The 12,834-nt window shown below is 35.1% G+C and overlaps 2 protein-coding genes across 3 annotated transcripts; one reads left to right on the plus strand and one right to left on the minus strand.

Moving 5' to 3' along the window:
• Window positions 1-3,225: 3,225 nt before the first annotated feature.
• On the minus strand, window positions 3,226-3,990 carry LOC145030139 (uncharacterized). Its single transcript, XM_078978554.1, has one exon. The coding sequence runs from the start codon at window positions 3,988-3,990 to the stop codon at window positions 3,226-3,228; it is 765 nt and encodes a 254-aa protein (XP_078834680.1).
• Window positions 3,991-6,178: 2,188 nt separating this feature from the next.
• LOC145029119 (protein PIN-LIKES 7-like) lies at window positions 6,179-8,852 on the plus strand. 2 transcript variants are annotated; one of them, XM_078977741.1, is made up of 11 exons: window positions 6,179-6,259; window positions 6,447-6,584; window positions 6,708-6,787; window positions 6,874-6,998; window positions 7,167-7,288; window positions 7,387-7,599; window positions 7,689-7,793; window positions 7,874-7,974; window positions 8,084-8,136; window positions 8,244-8,429; window positions 8,546-8,852. In XM_078977741.1, exons 2-11 carry the CDS (start codon window positions 6,450-6,452, stop codon window positions 8,677-8,679), a joined length of 1,254 nt encoding a protein of 417 aa, XP_078833867.1. In that variant the 5' UTR covers window positions 6,179-6,259; window positions 6,447-6,449; the 3' UTR covers window positions 8,680-8,852. The 2 variants fall into 2 exon arrangements, with proteins under 2 accessions (XP_078833867.1, XP_078833866.1); XM_078977740.1 differs by lacking the exon at window positions 6,179-6,259 and having other exon boundaries at window positions 6,283-6,584.
• The last annotated feature ends 3,982 nt before the right edge of the window (window positions 8,853-12,834 follow it).

Genomic DNA, 12,834 nt, shown 5'->3' on the forward strand with positions numbered 1-12,834 from the left:
TTGCCCAGACTGGGCTACTCGTCAAGTCAAGCGCGGACTCGACGAGTAAATCACTTAAAACCCGCGTCCAATCCTCGCATCTACTCAACGAGTTAGGGCTGCTACTCGTCGAGTTACTCTTTTAAAATGATATAAAAAAGATTAAATACGTACTAGGAACGAGGCGTTACATGTTATGTGATGTGTGATATGCTAGTTGTCTTTGTGATACTTACATGGAAGACCCCGGGGGTGCCCGTGGCAGTTGGATATAAGACCACATGGGGTAGCCAATGACATTTCTAGGTAAAGACCATGTGGGGTAGTTCATGACACGAAGGTATAAGACCCTTGGGGAAGCCCACGACATCATTACTGGTTTATATATGCATGACTTATGTGATTGATATGGTTTATGTAGATGTTATAGCTAGTATGTATTATGTGGTTATATGGATTGTATGGGGTATGCTCTAGGAAACTCACTAAGTTTTGTGCTTACAGTTTTTTTTATGGTTTCAAGTATCATTGCTTTGGAAAGGAATGACTCGGATTGATCGCAGTGCACACACCCATTAATTCCGCAACGAATGATTTTGAGAAGAACTCTAATAAATGTTTTACTTAATGATGATTTGAAATGTTTGGGATAAATGGTATCAATATTTTAGCTATTCTAAAAATAAAATTTTTACCCTTGGTTTTTGGATCATTACACTCTTCTTTGTAAAGATAGTAGGATACCAAATAGACAATATACTTCCAGAATGTCCGCTGGTAAATCTAAAACATTAACTAAAAAATTTATTTTTAATTTAACTATTTTACATTATAGTATAGCCCTGTAAGTTTATTGCAATATCTCATGTTTACTTACCCAAACATCTCCATATTAGATATGTTTATACATGCACGAATCTCATGAGTCCCATGTAAACTGAAATGCATATTACGTTACATCCAAGTCACAAATTAGCATGGCCTCTAGTTTCATGCATCACCTTCTAATGGTTTCATCCATTATTCCAATGCAAACATCGAATTGGGTGGGCATCTTTCCACCTGACGTTCCACTTCAAGACATTGCATCTTCCTCGGTGATAACCCCATATCATGGTCATCCAAATTCCAATGCATCATTTCTCGGTCCATTATGGAAGTCGAAGCCGAGTACCGAGGGGTGGAAAATGTGGTTTCCAAAACCTACATACTACTAAGGCCACCATTGTATATTGTGACAACATCAATGTCATTTACATATTATCCAATCTCATTCAACAGCAATGTGCCAAACACATAGAGATGGATATCCAATTTATTTGAGATCAAGTTTTTGGGTCATATTTGCATCCTTTATATGCCTTCCATCTATCAGTACATGGCATCGTCACAAATGATCTCCACGTCATTGTTTAACGACTGTGAATCAAGTTTAAACATTCAGAAGTATCCTCCTGATAAATTTAGGATAAAATTGCAGGGGATGTTATGTATTTACGTTTGTTGTGTAATTCAATGGCGGAGCTAGTGGGGTGGCTTGCTGGTGCTTGGCCTCCTCAACACTTTCAAAATACTAGCTTACGTATAGTTAGCATAAGAGGAATCAAGCTCCATAGCAATATCTCATATGGAGTTAAAGTTAGAGTCCTTGCCATCCAGTTTATTTGTATCTGTAATTCCAAATATTCTTTGCTTTACCTGCTTACCCCCGAAATTCCGATTAGACATTATTTTGCTACAAAGGAATTTTTAGTTGTATTATAATATTATATATGTATTTTTTGTAGTTTAAAATTAATAATATAAATAAAATTGTTAATTTGGTTTTGAATAATCACATGGCAAATCATAAGATATAAAAACAATTGATTCTTCTTATAAAAGAAAAGAAAGACATTCATGACCTATAATTGTATCCTTTTGCGGTATGATAATAATACACGCCAACAATCTAAAAGGAATAATGATATTGAAGAGTCGATCAATATTGAACCTCTCTGGTTTTTTTTTTTTAAAGTTTGGATTTAAGGGTGGTAAAATTAGATTATTTGATTCATTACTCTGGAAAAAGTTATTCAATTTAAGCCTCTAAAATTCAGCTCCACCCCTAGTGTGATTGTAGTTTAGGCTCTTCATAGGTCTCGGCCCATGGTCTTAATTACGTTTTAATGTATACATGGTTATGAAAATATACCGATTATCACGGTGAACCATCTATGTAATGAAGAACTTTGTATCCACGAGCATGGAGTTTGAACAACTTGACTTTGTGTTGGATGTTTGTGAGGGTATAAACAGGGTGAAAGCTTTGGGAATCTGATCATCGCCTTCCTTAGGGATGAGCAACGGAACTGGGTAACCATTTTCGGAACCGGAACCGCCTCGGAACCACCGGTTCCAGAACCAGAACCGCCTTAAGCGGTTCCAGTTCCGGTTCCTTTAGTTTTGGAACCGTCTTATGCGGTTCCGGTTCTCATTTTTTCGGAACCGCTACCCGTTGGGTACTCGTCGGAACCGGTATATATATTTAACATTATTTTATTGGTTCACACTGCATAGGAATTATGATAATAAGCAAAACAGTGAAACACAAATGATATATCCTTAGGGATTTTACATCCAAAGTCAAAAATTATTAGTAAAGAATTATAACAATAGAACTTTGTAGGTCGTTTGTAGGGATATAAATTATAAAGCTCAAGTTTTAGAAGATTGAAGTGTTTTTAGTTCCTTCAGTTTAATTCGTCAGAAAATGGACTTTAAAGAGAAAGCTGGTTAGCCCACATTGCTTTGTGTAATAAACATTGACTAACTGTTGAGCTTATAAATGAAGAATGTATATTAGCACTTCAGCTCAAGGTTTTTATTGAAAACTTTCGGGCATGCTCTTAAGATGAACTTTTTTATTTGAAAACGGAAAATATTATAAAAAACCACATCAAGGAGATGTGGAGAACAAACAAATAATACAAAAGAAAAATGAAAAAAACAAACGAAGAACAACAAGGAAATTGAAAACAATTACAAACATAAGAAATGATTAATATTCCAAACTCTTCAATCCATTTTTTTGAATAAATCTCTATGCTTGCACCATATGAATGTTGTTGCTTTTATTCGTTCCACCGTGTTCGCCGAAACTATTGGAACTTTTTCAAAAATCATTTTGTTCCTATCCATCCATATGAACCATAAAGCTCCACATAATATTGCATTGAGCATTCTTCTTTTATATTTACACTTCGATCACCGTGAGATGAACACGAGCATATTATCCACCGAAAGAAATCTGTCACATCTAATCTCACACCACACCAGTATCGAATCCATTATTTCCTTCGTCACAGGACAAGTTAACAAAATATGTTCGCATGTCTCCTTTGAATTGCAAACACCACACATAGTATTTGGAATTATGATACCCCTGTTTTTTAATTCCACGGCAGATGGAATTCTACCGAGTTTTGCTCTCCAGATAAAACATAGAATCTTAAAGGGAATCAACTTATCCCAAGCAAATGGTCCGTCGTTGACGATATATCCCGCCAATTCTACTCTCTCTCGTAACAGACAGACCATAAACCTGCCATCTCTCACAAAGTCGGATTCCCAACATCGATCTATTGAATTCCATGACACAATTTCCTTCGGATCAATGTTATATTGCATATAGCGATTTCGTGTTTTTATAATATTTTTCCACACGTTGGTGTTGGATCTGTTAGCGAAAACAGACAAATGCCTCCCTTCTAGATTATGGATACTTCGAATTACTTTGGACCACATAGAGGATTCGTCTGCTTTCAAGCGCCACATCCATTTAGCTAACAAAGAAATATTCGTAGCTTTAATGGACCCAAGCCCAATGTCTCCAACCTTCTTTGGTGCTATAATCTTATCCCATTTGACCCAATAAATACTTTTTTTGTTATACTCTCTACACCAAATGAATTTCCTCCTAATTTTTTCAAGTGTGTCTAGAACGCCATTTGGGATTACAAATATAGACATAAAATGTGTTGGGATATTACCCAACACCGCCTTTGCAAGTGTTACTCTACCACTAAAGCTTAATGCTTTCGCTTTCCACGTAGACAACTTGGAGTGGAATTTTTCAATGATCGGCCTCCATGCATTTTTTTTTATTCATATTCTCGCCAACAGGGATACCCAAGTAAGTAAATGGAATCGATGATGGCTCACATCCAAGAGGGGCATACCAATTCGAGATTTCCATAAGGGGAGCACCCACACCAAACACTTTTGACTTTTTGAAGTTCACTTTTAATCCATACGAGATGTGAAAGCATCGTAAGATCCTAGCCAAATTAGCTATGTTTCGCCTAGACCATTCTCCAATGAACAATGCATCATCTGCATAAAATAAGTGTGACACACAGAAATTAGAATTTGGTAATTTTATCCTGTCGAACACGCCTTTCTCCACTGCCGTCTTCATGGCCAAGTTTAATCCTTCCATCGCAATAATAAAAAGGAAGGGGGATAATGGGTTCCCCTGCCTAACACCCTTAGACATTGAGAATTCCTTTGTAGGGCTTCTATTGATGATCACTGAAGCTCTTCCGGATTCTAAGCTGTTACGAATCCAAAGCCGCCATCTCCTCCCAAAATTCATTTGCTCCATGATAGAATATAGGAAAGCCCAATTAACCGAGTCAAAGGCTTTGTTAAAATCTGCCTTAAATAGGAGCATCTTTCTTCCTCTAGCCTTTGCCCAGGAGCACAGTTCATTTACAATCATCGGGCCTTCGAGAATATTCCTTCCTTCAACGTATGCAGATTGAATTTCATCAATGGCGTGCCCAATGACCAATTTGAGTCTAAGAGCCAGCAACTTAGCAATTATTTTATATATTGATCCTATCAGACTTATTGGTCTAAAATCACAAAAGTGAATCGGATCCTTAGACTTAGCTGCGAGGGAAATAAATGAAGAGTTGCATCCTCTTGATAGTTTACCACCACCTTCAAAGAACTTTACAAACGCCAATACATCATCTTTCAGCTGCTCCCAGTATTTTTTAAAAAACTTAAAAGTGAAACCATCCGGCCCTGGGGATTTTTCCCCACCACACGACCATACTGCCTCTTTTATTTCTTCCAAAGTAAATTCTTGTTCGAGGAGACAAGCATCCAAGTCCGAAAGTTTACGAAAACCAGTGTTTCGGAATAATGGTCTATTTGGCCATTTTTCCGTGAATTTCTCTTCAAAGATTTTTTTTGCCTCTTGTTTGATTTCGATCGGATTAGTCGTCCAGATCCCAACAACCATGATACCGTGTATATGATTTTTCCTGCATGAAAGTTGGCTAGCGCGTAGGTCTCATAGTTAAGATGAACTAGTTCGAAAATTTTTAAAACAATAATTTTGAGCTCATTAACTAGACAAATGCTAAGAATTTCATGATTTTTGGCTTAAAATAGTTTGAGAATTTTTAACAAGCGGCTACCCGGAACCGGTTCTGGCGGTTCTGGGAGCGGTTCCAAAAATTTAAAAACCGATATAACCGGTTCCGGTTCCGGTTTCAGTTCCACTAAAATCGGCCGGGTACCCACTTATGTTCGTCCCTAACCTGCCTGCTTAGAGATGTAGGAGAAGAACTCTGTAGCAAATGAGAGGATGAGATAAAAGAAAAGATTATAGCTCCAATGCCATACCGGAAATATTAATCTCTTATTTGATTATTATTGAGGAAACAACCGTACACACCGTACGTATACAATCCCATAAATTAGGGATATGTAATATCTATCCTAAATTGGTGATAACTACGAAAGGAAATAATCTGTACAAATAATTAGCAATATTATTTCATATCGGTCATAAAACATACACTCCCTCAATTAACCCATTAAAATGTAATTTATTATTAAGTCAAAAAAGAGACGGCTCTCTTTCTCTATCTCCAGTCAAGCTTGTCTTTACTAATTTGATTAAATAGATAAGAATTAGTATTCATATCTTAAAATAAGCGTTGTTACATTTTGTAAAATAACAAAACAATAAATCGGAATTCGTTAAGAAATTATCTTACTATAATTCCCAAATCCCATGTGCTTTATATATGAAGCCCCCGACTTCGTGGAGGGCAGAAGGGTAAAATCAGTTCATAATAGGCGGCGTGCATAGATGACTCTTCTATCTGTTTTCTGATGTTTTAACTTTTTAAAGGTTGGAATCCAAAACCAACTTGCTAATGTTATTCTGTCGTTTCCTTATCATATTGTCCTCCATTCAATGTTTCCTTAAAATTTCAAGGTACTCTTTTATTAAGTCATTTAAAAATCTTTTGAATTCAAATCCAAATTGGCTTTTGGTCCAACAACATCTGCCAGGATCTTTCATTGATTAGCAACACACCCTTCACCCTTGTATGATATAAAAGTGAATAAAAAGACGCAAACATAAGAACAAAAGGTCAGAATTAAGTGTTAACAATTCACAGGAAATGGGTTTTTTATCGTTGTTTGAGGTGGCATCGATGCCAATATTGGAGGTCTTGTTGCTGAGTGCAATAGGAGCAATTATGGCTACGGATTACTTCAATATTCTCTCTAGCGATACTCGAAAGTCACTAAATAAGGTATGTACTTGACTACTTGTTATAATATAAAACATATGAGTCTTTTATTGAGTGTGATAATTAAATTGTTTTTTAAGTTTCGACCCCACGAAGTATTAAAAAAGGAAACTTTAAATTGTGCAGATTGTTTTCGTGGTGTTTACTCCCTCGCTTATTTTTGCTAGCCTTGCAAAAACAGTCACCCTCGAAGACATTATCTCATGGTACGTAATTAAGAGCTTATTTCATTGTGCATGTTGAGAATGATGATTTTGTATATATCATGGTGTTTAAATTATATATCTTGTAGGTGGTTTATGCCAATAAATATTGGAATAACATTTCTTTGTGGAGGAATATTGGGGTGGATTGCCGCAAAACTAATTAAACCAAAACCACATTTAGAGGGCCTACTCATAGCTATGTGTTCCACAGGTACTTATAACTTATATTTCTCATTTTTATTGATATTCTCATAAAACACATGGGGATAAGAAAATTCTCTTTAACTTTGTTGTTTTTGCTACCAATTGAAGTGAACACTTTGCATTCATATTGTCATTTTTCGTTATTTTTATTTTTTATTGTTCTCTCCCATGTTAGGAAATCTTGGAAACATGTTATTGATAGTTGTCCCTGCAATATGCACGGAAGGTGGCAGCCCTTTTGGAGAACATAGTATCTGTAAATCCAAGGGACTCTCATATTCATCATTCTCAATGGCGGTGAGCCGACTTTTTTTTTTTTTTTTTTTCATTAAGTTTTACCTAAATTGTGACATCATTAATTAGTGGAATCTAATTCAAGATTATGGTTCATGCAGTTGGCTAGTTTATACATTTGGACATACACTTTCCAATTAATAAAAAGATCAGGGTCAAAGTACATGAAAGAAGTCGAGGAATTACCACAAGAACCCAACAAAGACTTGAATGCAAATGAAAAAACTGGCCTTCTAAATGGAAAAAGCCAAGAATATATTGATGTAGTTGTGCCATTATCATATGCCACTAGTGAAGACACACAAATACAACCCGTAAGCCTTTAGTGTTAAAGTTAAACTAACAATATATTGATAATTATGTTGTATGAAATGTTAATCTTAGCGTCCATGGATTTGTGCAGAGTGTAAACAAGGATGAAAAGAAAGACGAATCTTTCTCAGGTAAACTAGTGGATGTACTCAATGTATTATTGGAAAAACTCATGGCTCCTCCAACCCTTGGTTCAGTAAGTTTCAGAGAATCTGTTTATGAAACATATGTCTACTAGAAACTTGTAATTAATAATCTAATTATATATATCCTCAGATTGTAGGGTTGATATTCGGGGCAACCCCATGGCTGAAAAAGCTTGTGATTGGTGATGATGCTCCATTACGAGTGATCCAAGATTCTGTCACTCTACTTGGGTAATCTTGTTTGTCTTTGGTTGAATTTAGTATCCGTTTAATTAAGAACCTTTTGTTTTGGCTTTTATAATGTCTCTAACATTTTTAATTTTTTTTTTTATAAATCCAGCGATGCAACGATACCTTGTATCACTCTTATACTAGGTGGAAACCTAATACACGGTAAACAACCATGAAATTAAAGTTGGTAGCTTCTTAAGCAATCGTATTGTGGTGATGAAAAATCACTTTTTAAAAATTTAAGTAATTTGATTTGATAATGATTACAGGTATGAAGAGGACAAGTATTAGGCCTATTATCATCATCACAATCATTTGTGTACGATTTGTGATTCTTCCCATAGTTGGAATCTTTGTGATCAAAACAGCTGCAAGGCTGGGATTACTTCCTGATGATCCGCTTTTCAGTTTTGTGCTATTGATTCAGTACACAGTGCCACCGGCCATGAATATCAGTAAGCAATTCTTATATGATCTTATTATATATTATATGACACATGATCGAAATATTATTAAAATAAATGACTAAATTTGAATAGGGAATTGAGATTATAAATGATTTGTATGCAAGGTACAATGACACAATTGTTCAATGTGGGACAAGAGGAATGTTCAGTTTTGACAATGTGGAGTTACTTAGCTGCAGCATTTGCACTTACTGCATGGTCGACAGTGTTCATGTGGATCTTGACATCATCATCTTGATTGTTACACATCATTTTTATAGAAAAAAAAAGAGCATAGTTAATGTTTACATATTTTTTATTTTTTTTATTAAATTTATATATTATTCAGGCCAAATAGCGCCAAGGAATCGTACGATGTGTATTATGTGGACATTCTTTGTAATTTAATACAAAGTTTATTTACTCATGAAACTACTAGATGGATACTCAAAAAAGATCTTTTCATATTAAATACTAATAACCAATCTTTCTCAAAATCAATTGACAAGTACAAAACTACGTGTATTCATCATTCCTAGCTAATTAATACAAGATAAAAATATGTATAAATTTAACAAAGAGAGTTTAAATTCTTACACTTCTTAAATAAGACTGAGTTGAAGTTTAGGCCGATTGGGTTGTGGTTCAACAACCTCTATGTGGATTTGTACAGTCTGAAGAACACCATAAGCAAAACTGACCCTTCAATACTATACCTAATTACCTACATACGAAAATCAAATCCATGAAACCTCAAAAGTCAAATCATGTAAAAATAAGTAAGAATTTCAAAACATATATATATATATATATATATATATATATATATATATATATATATATATATATATATATATATATATATATATATATATATAAAAGGTTAGGTTATAATGTATATGACATCTATTGTATGGTCGTAAATATAATTCTAGACCAATAGATAAAATTAATGGTTATTGATTTGAGGGTCTAAAATATTATAATGAGATAACATGTATTATATAATTACTCAAATTTCAGCATAAGAGTATTTAGTTAATTAAACTACGTTTGAAAAAAAATCGGATTTTAAGGGATAATTAATTCTCTTAATTATAAAAATCTAAAATTTTAAATTAATCCAATTTTAATTCTAACATGATTTTTTATAATAATCGATTTTATTCTTTCAGAATGACAAAATGGTAACCGTTAACTAGTAAAGATATTTGTGATTTTATTCTTATAAAATATGGTTTCATTTATGATATTTTTATAATTAACTTGATTCAAGAATTTTATAACATATATTATCAAGAATAACATTTTTAAAGAATACGTATTTTGTATCAAATAGATTTTATTATTTAAGAATCACTAATTACATTAATTCTTAAAGAATAAGACTATAAAACTATAAACAATAATTATATCCATTTTGAAAAGAAAAAAAAATATGATTAATAAAAGTTAAGAATTTATTTATTCTTAAAAACAAAAACTAAGAATGGTTTAAAAAAAAAAAAAAAAGTAAATTACACGAATGGTCCCTATGGTTTGGGGTAATTTGCATGTTTGGTTCCTAACTTAGTTTTTTAACTCGGAATGTTCTTATTGTTTGTTTTTGTTGCGTGCTTGGTCCCCATCTTACATCAAAAGACTAGATTAAATTACACGATTCGTCCCTCGTCCAAGTGTCAAATTGCTCGTTTAGTCACTACTTTCAAAAATTAACCCGGACTGTCCCTGTAGTGTTCGTTTCTCACTCGGACGGTCCCTGACGAACATGAAATGACTATTTTACCCTTTCTATTTCTTTTTTGATATATTTTTGATTTGTTTGTTATTAAAAATTAAAAAAAAAATAAAGAAAAGCAAAAAAGCACCCACCACTACAAACACTTATCATCTACACTAACCCTACTCACACCCTTTGTTAGGCGTGTCAAACCCAACAAATAAAGGGGTACAATATACTCCAAAAGAATCCCACTATATTACACTAAAAGGTAGTATAAGGCAAGCAGGGTCGATCCACAAAGACACGAGATAATTAGTCTATACCTCTTTGCACAAGGTACTATGGTCACCAATAGTAAAAAGAGGGGTTTAGAATGCAATGACTAAACAAACAAATTTAAAACACGAGTAGACAACTAAACGAATGAATTAAGTTTGAATTTTGTAAGGACTCCAACTCCATGTATGACAATCCAGCAATGTTAATCAAAGATGACAAGACATTTGTTTCATTCTATCTAAGTTGGTACTTGAAAGTGTTAACAAGCTATAACACTTTCCATTCACCACATTAATTAATCAAAACAAGCTCTTTGATTAATCCTAACCTTACTAACCTAATCTAAACAAGCTCGTAAAAGTAGATTAAAAGATTGCATGAAGCTTTTTGTGAATGTTCCCAACAACACCCAATACTCCTCACAAGCTTGGGAGCATAAGAATGTGTGAAAAGATTTACACTAAATTCATTCATAAGAAATCAATTTAATGCTTGTTACTTAGTTCAATTCACAAAAAAAATTACGGATTTTGCAAAATGAATAACTTGAATGACCTAACCCTAATTCAAATGGCCAATAAGAATCATTATTAGAATCAAACATTCGATTGAAGTAAAATCAGTTTCACTAGATAGAAATTAAACACAAACATCAGGTCATATGATTTGATTCACAACCAAAAAGTCAAAATATGAAATTGGAGAAGTTAGGGTTCTAGCCACACATGGCTAGAACTAGATCACAAGTCTAAAAGATGAAATTAAGTGTAATTACAACTTACAAAAATGAGAATTAATGTTTCCAAATGATTAACGGACAAAGCCTTGCAAAAACCTTTGAATTCTCCTCTCCAATGGTGCTCTGATATGTTGTGTCTGTGAAAAAATGGCCCTTAACCCGTAATATGAAAGATAGGAAAAACTACCACAAGTTGTTTTCTGGGTCGAACACAGCCCGTGTTGGACATAGAGTAAATCTGACACGGCCCGTGTTCAGCATGGTCAACACCTCACATTTTGGTCAACACGGCCCGTGTTGAACATAGAGTAAATCTGACACGGCCCGTGTTCAGCATGGTCAACAACTCCTCTTTTTGGTCAACACGGCCCGTGTACCCCTCTGACTCCGAATCTAAACTTGATTTTTCCAACTTTTTCATTCTTCGCCCGATTATCCTGAAATCTTCACCAATGCTTCCCGACACTTCCCAAAACGCGTTCCAACCTCCGGTTTACCTGAAAAAGACATAAAAGGGTGCAAATAAGGTTGTTCTAGAGACTAACATGAATATGATGAAATGCAAGACAAATGAAGAACAATTATGCTAAATAGATGTATGAAAAGGGACTAAAAGATGTGCAAAAAGGTGCACAAATCGCACCTAACACCCTTTAACCATTTATCATCAGTTTATCTTCATGAGTTCATCTTCTACCACTGGATCACCACACAACACCATCGGACCATAGTGCAACACCGTCGGACCACCGCACAACACCACCAGACCATCGCCTCTTTTTATCTCAAAAACACCATCGACTACCTTTTCTTCCCTCGTTCTTCTTCCCGATTAGTCCTTAAGCCACTACCGTCAACCACCGGGTCTATAGAAACACCAGGTGGAGCAGAGGAACACAAACACACATTTTTGTGTTTACTGATGCAATATAGATAAAGAGAGAGCAAGAGTGACGGAGATAGAGTCGCCATCGCCACACCGCCATCATCACCTGTTTGCAAATACAGACTCCGGGTGGTGGTTGTCGTACGTGGCTTCACCTTCTTCACCTAAATCCATCTTCACAACTGTACAATCCATTGTATCTAGTGGTAACCCAACAAATCCGGTGAAGATGGACAGTTATTTCATGTGTTTTCAACAGATTCATTACTAGTGAGATCCAAACCGTAGCCGACAGAGATGGCAGGGCAAATATGACAAAACCCTAGCGTACAAAGTCTTGGAGGTGACGATTACTTGCAGATCTAAGGCGGTGTTTAGTGGCGATATGTGAAGGAAGTTGAGAGGTGGTATCATCGACGTTCTGGGGTGAAGGAGGCAGGAAAGAAAGATCGCGATGTCGTTGGTTTGCTAGGGGTTTGGATTCATGTCGGGAGTGGGTGAGAAAGAGGGAGACAATGTCAAATGGTGTCTTTATTGACTGCGGAACAGCGGTGATGTGGTGGTGGTGGAGCACCGGCGATGATGTCGTGGTGGTGGAGCACCGGCGGTGATGCAGGTGGGTGGTGGGATGGTGGTTCATGAATGAAAAGAAGAAGAAGGATATAAGAAGGTGGGGCCCAATTATTTAATGATTTCTTTAAAATTATAATTAATAATAATAACAATCTAAAAATAAATAAAGAATAAAAGAATAAGGGCAAAATAGACATTTTAAGTCTGGTGAGTG

Source organism: Lactuca saligna, chromosome 2, assembly GCF_052625555.1.
Source record: "Lactuca saligna cultivar CGN05327 chromosome 2, ASM5262555v1, whole genome shotgun sequence".
Taxonomy (NCBI): domain Eukaryota; kingdom Viridiplantae; phylum Streptophyta; class Magnoliopsida; order Asterales; family Asteraceae; genus Lactuca; species Lactuca saligna.